Genomic DNA, 5582 nt, shown 5'->3' on the forward strand with positions numbered 1-5582 from the left:
TTCAATCAATAATACAAAGAGATTAGGGTTCATTGATCCTAATCCACCATTCAGTTTCAATTAGGCTATTTGTTCCTAATTGATACCGGTATTAACACTCATCCTCACCTTATCTTAAGCAATTCTAGTCAAAATTTAAGTTAACTTTTCTTTTCAGCCCTCATCTTTTCCACTCTCGCCATTCATATTTTACCATTGTCCATTATGTTTAGGCAAATTTATATTTTCCAAAAGTAAACATACTAGTCACTACTATATACAAGAAGTTGATGCTGCACAGCAACTGAACTTTCTTTCAGAAAATAAAAGTATAAACACATCAAATCAGGTTTGAAATCTCAGTTGTTTCTTTTATGAGAAGCTTAAACAATTTCAAAATTTCTTAATATTCTGTGTCATTGTTATTCCATGTAAACTTACAGAGAGTTTCTTCAAACGAACAAGAATTTGCTTTATCTTTTCTTGAAGTCCAATTAGCTCTGCTTGTATAGTCTTTTTTTTCTGATCCGTTTATCATCCGTTTTTTTATTTAGAGTCGCTCAATTGGAAGCCCAACTTCCAGAACTATGATAATTTAAAATGAATTTTTCAACCAAAATATATTTTTATCTATTGCATTGTTGTCCTGCAAAGCCTTCTCTGTTCTATGATTGACTTTAAAAAGAATTACAGGATGAGCCCCTTAACCTACCTGAACAAGTTGACCAACTTCTCTCCGATTATGCTAAGAGATTTAGTGAAATTAAAACACCCCGCAAGCTTCAGTGGAAAAAAAGTCTCGGGACTGTCAAGGTTAGTTGCACTATTTTTTTTTCCACAGTTTTTTGAATTTGATTAGTAGTGTTGTCCCTTTCCCGCCGTTTACAGTTTTACCTCTGTATTTTCTCCTAATACTATCATGTCCAATGGTTTAGCTGGAGTTGCTGTTTGAAGATAGGGTATTGCAATTCACAGTAGCACCTGTTGTTGCATCTATCATTATGAAATTTCAAGATCAAACGAGGTATCTTAACAATCTATCAATATACCTTTAGTCTGTTGTTTTGACGGTACAGTAATATTATATTCCTGCTTTCAGTTGGACCTCTAAAAACCTCGCGGCTGCTATCGGGATACCTGTGGATGTATTAAATAGGAGAATACATTTTTGGATAAGCAAGGTAGGCCTCTTGTACAAATTTTTGTTGGTATACTTTTAGGTATTACTGTATTAGTAAATAATTTTGCAACATGGTTATATTTAGTTTGAGACATAATATTATCTCTTGTCCAATTGGAAAACCTCTGTTGGCTTTGTCCAAAACAAAAATTCTAGTTATTTAACAATTTACACTATTATTGATGGTAGTTTTAATTTATGGCATGACTTGCTGTTCGATTGGATACAGATTCAATGTTTAAAACTACAAATCTTCAATATAGCAGTGAAGTTGTAACTTCACTTGTTGTCGTGGCTATCTTTTTGTATACAGGGGATCATTGCAGAGTCACCAGGGGGAGATTCTTCTGACCATGTATACACCATAATGGAAAACATGGCTGAGACAAGTAAAAATGGAGGAGGCAATGGCAATACTCAGGAGCTTCTTGGAGGTGATGAAGAGGAAGAGAGATCTGTGGCTTCGGTAGAAAATCAACTTCGGAAGGAGATGACTGTGTATGAGGTACATGAAATAATGTTCTTTATTAAGATTGAATTGCAACTTTTAGTTGGTATTTGTGAGTTGCTTTCATATTTTTTATCAATTATAAAATTTTAACAACCCACATGTGAGAGTCCTTGTAATATAATATATTTAATCTTTGGTGGATAATATATACGTTGTAGCAATTCTTAATGGTTGCCATGGGTAGTTAAAATCATTGAATGAAGGAACACCATAAGAGAATTGAAGTTCTCTGAATAAATAAAAGCAGTCCATTTTCATCATTAGCATGTACTCGTAGTTTTTCCAATATATAATAAATCTTATGCCTTATGATGGTGGCTTGAGCTGCACAAGTTTCTCGTTTATGTTTATTGAAGTATTCAAACACGAGCGAATATGCAATGCATACAAATAGAGATGTCTAACATGTATTGTTTTATGGCAGAAATTTATCATGGGGATGCTCACAAACTTTGGTAGCATGGCACTAGATCGCATTCACAATACTCTCAAGGTAAGAATGGTTTTACACCTATACTATTGATTTAAAAAAATGGTTTTACCACCGATATAAATGTTCGGACACCGATAACATGATCAACAAGATTAATTATGTGATTCAATTACTGCAGATGTTTTGCATTGCCGATCCCCCATATGACAAATCACTCCAACAACTACAAAGCTTTTTATCTGGTATAGTCTCCGAGGAGAAGTTAGAACTTCGGGATGGAGTGTACTTTCTAAAGAAGTAGTGGGCTTATGGAACTGAAATAATCCTTTTGGCCATAAGTTTTAAACATAAAGGTGAAATTTCAAAATGTTTTTCAGAACCTGAATTTTCGTGAGATTGTCATTTTAGTTTTTTTGCAACTTTGCATAGTACTTATAACTCATTTCACAAATTTCTATCATTTCATCCATCATGACTATCTATGTATTCACTGAATAATTTTAGTTTACTGAACAGGTTCTGACAATATGCTGATAAACTTTGAAGGCAAATAGCAATTTGGGCTCCCCTTTTTGTTGCCATATGTGTTGTTGCCCTGAGGAAACTGGGGAGTGCTGACACGTGGCATGGGTGAGAAAAAAACGTGAAGCTTTTGTTGAACTGGTTGAGACATGAGATAACATGGCTTAAGATATGCTTCCTTCACATGTTCCAATCTAGAGTTGACACAAACTACAGCAGTCCAAGGTTCATCATGCTCTGTTGGGTATTTTGGTGAGTTTGGCAAGTATTTTCCAAAGCTGCCCCTTTTAACTATGATATTTTTAATTTTCTAGCGTCACTTGTCTGAATATAATAGGAAAAGTTCTCTTATATTTATGTAGTGTTTATTGTACATATCAACTAGATTTGTATGGCATTTTCTTATGTAGCTCTATTTAGCCTTAGGCCAACAATGAGATAAGCATGAGACCGGATTATGTCAACTTCATTATTCATTACAAGTACGAGACTCATGCAATCGCAGAGATACAATTTCTTAGTTCAAGATGCGTCTGGTGCATAGCTTTTTATATTGAGTATATTATAATTCTTCTGATTTTTAATTTATATGTAGATGATATTAAAAAGATATTAATTTTAAATGACTTTTTAATGATAAATATTTTTTTCGTATATGATTTAATAGTAAATTATATTTAATATATTATAATTATTTTCAGATTTATTTAGGAGATTTAAAAAAATTAAATGTGTCTTTTGTTATGTGTTTTTGTTATATTTTAGTGATAAATATTTATCCAGTATTTTTTTTATATATCAATGATAAACTTGTTCTTTAGTATTTTAAATAATTGATCAATGACAAATATGTCATGTATTTTATTTATGTATCAATGACAAATATTTATGTTTGTAATTCTTTTTAGATTATCAGTGATAAATATTTGTCCTAAATTTTTTATATATTTTTTTGTTTTGAATTTTTGAACATTGGTTGTTGGATGTAGGTTGAAGATGAGTTTGTAGTGGTTAGTTTTGTATATTAATAATAATTATAATTATAATTATAATTATAATTAAATTGATATTTTACTAATTAACTGATATTTAGTCAACATCGTTTACACAATTAGCATATGCCACCTCGTTTAAAATTAGTCACTTCAATATTTTTTAATAAAAAAATTACTGTTTTAAAATATTTTAGAATTTGTAAGGGTGTTATTAAAAAAAAAAGTTACACAGGGACTAAAATCCAAATGATTCATATTAATAGGAATCTAAAACATATTTAATCCATTTTATATTTATTAATGGTAAATATTTATTATGTGATTTTTTTAATATTTATTTATTTGACAAACATTTGTCTCATATATATTTTTTATTGGTGATAAATGTTTGTTCTGTGTTTTTTATATTTATTGTCGAGAAATATTTGTTTTGTGCAGTTTTTATGTATTAAAGACAAATATGTTTTTGGTGTTTTTTTATATTAATTAGTGACAAATATGAGTCATATATTCTTTATGTATCAAAAAATCTATATTTGTCATATGTTTTATTATATTTATTAATGATAAATGTTTATTTTGTGATTTTTATATTTATTACTGATAAATATTTATCTCATATGTTTAGTGTATCATTGTCAGATATTTATCATGTGTTATTTTATATTTATCAATTATAAATATTTATATAGTTTTTTATCTATATTTAACGGTGATCAATATTTATCTCATGTTTTGTTTTATATTTATCAGTGACAAATATGTCTTTCATATTTTTGTATGTATCAATGAAAAATATTAGTAAATTTTTTTTATATTGATTTGTGAAAGATTGTAGTTATTGTATTATAATTATTCTCATTTTTTTAAATATTTATTGTGTTTTTTTTAATATTTTTTAATAAAAATTATTTGTCCAGTATATTTTATATTTTATCAATCGTAAATATTTGTCTCGTGTTGTTTATATTTATAATGATAAATTTGTTCCATGTTGTTTTTATATATCATTGAAAGATTTATTTATTTTTTTTGTATTTTTTAATATCTTTAAGCAACCTATAAATGATAAATAATTGTTTGATTACATATATATATATATATATATATTAATTAGTAAATAAATATTTATTTTATAATTTTTTATATTTATCAATAACAAATACATGTCTCATATTTTTTATATTATCAACAATAAATATTTATCTCGTGTTTTTTATAAGTGATTAATATTTATCGCGTGACTTTTATATTTATCAGTGATAAATATTATTATTTTTTTATATTTATCATTCACAAATCTATAATTCAATATAAATGACAAAATTTTGTCTTTTATATTTACTAGTTATAAATATTTATCCCATACTTTTTTTTGCTATATTTATCGGTGATAAATATATATATTTTTTATTTATTTAAATTTATATATAATAAATGTGTATTCTGTATTTTTGTGTATCAGATATAAATATTTTTTCCATAATTTTCTCATATTTATCACATGTTTTTTTATATTTACAATTTGATAAATATTTATCCTATTTTTTTTTATATTTATCAATAATAAATATATGTATGTTTAATACATCAATGACAAAAAAAAATTTCTGTATTTTTTAATATCTATAAATGACAAATACATATCACGTATTTTATTTATTTATCAATAACAAATATTTATTCTGTATTTTTCTTATATCTATGTGGAAAAAATAGATGATAAGGAGAGAAAAAAGATGTAAGAAGAAAGTGATTTAGATTTAAAATAGTGAAATATGAAGTAAATTTAAATATAAAGGAGTAAAAATGATATATATTTATTAATAGGTGGAGAAACAAAGAATAACATGTATAATATAAAGTAAATAAAAGATTCATTAGTTAATAGTTAATATATTAGGTAACCGATAAATAGTGTTTCGGATTAAAATATTTTAAATTTTAATTAAGTGTAAATTA

The 5582-nt window shown here is 26.6% G+C and overlaps 1 protein-coding gene across 1 annotated transcript; it reads left to right on the forward strand.

Moving 5' to 3' along the window:
* Window positions 1-541: 541 nt before the first annotated feature.
* Window positions 542-3151, forward strand: LOC101505021 (anaphase-promoting complex subunit 2-like). The gene is made up of 7 exons (XM_012712451.3): window positions 542-799; window positions 915-1003; window positions 1079-1160; window positions 1473-1664; window positions 2095-2163; window positions 2282-2456; window positions 2620-3151. Exons 1-6 carry the CDS (start codon window positions 647-649, stop codon window positions 2402-2404), a joined length of 708 nt encoding a protein of 235 aa, XP_012567905.1. The 5' UTR covers window positions 542-646; the 3' UTR covers window positions 2405-2456; window positions 2620-3151.
* Window positions 3152-5582: the final 2431 nt, after the last annotated feature.

The sequence above is a fragment of the Cicer arietinum genome, unplaced genomic scaffold (genome assembly GCF_000331145.2).
Source record: "Cicer arietinum cultivar CDC Frontier isolate Library 1 unplaced genomic scaffold, Cicar.CDCFrontier_v2.0 Ca_scaffold_5722_v2.0, whole genome shotgun sequence".
NCBI lineage: Eukaryota > Viridiplantae > Streptophyta > Magnoliopsida > Fabales > Fabaceae > Cicer > Cicer arietinum.

What these genes read in the sequence shown, in the direction of transcription:
- LOC101505021 (XM_012712451.3), top strand. Translation starts at nt 647, where the DNA reads ATGATTGACTTTAAAAAGAATTACAGGATGAGCCCCTTAACCTACCTG. An exon ending in AAATTTCAAGATCAAACGAG is followed by an intron (nt 1,004 to 1,078) that starts GTATCTTAACAA and finishes TCCTGCTTTCAG; the next exon opens with TTGGACCTCTAAAAACCTCG. An exon ending in GCATTCACAATACTCTCAAG is followed by an intron (nt 2,164 to 2,281) that starts GTAAGAATGGTT and finishes CAATTACTGCAG; the next exon opens with ATGTTTTGCATTGCCGATCC.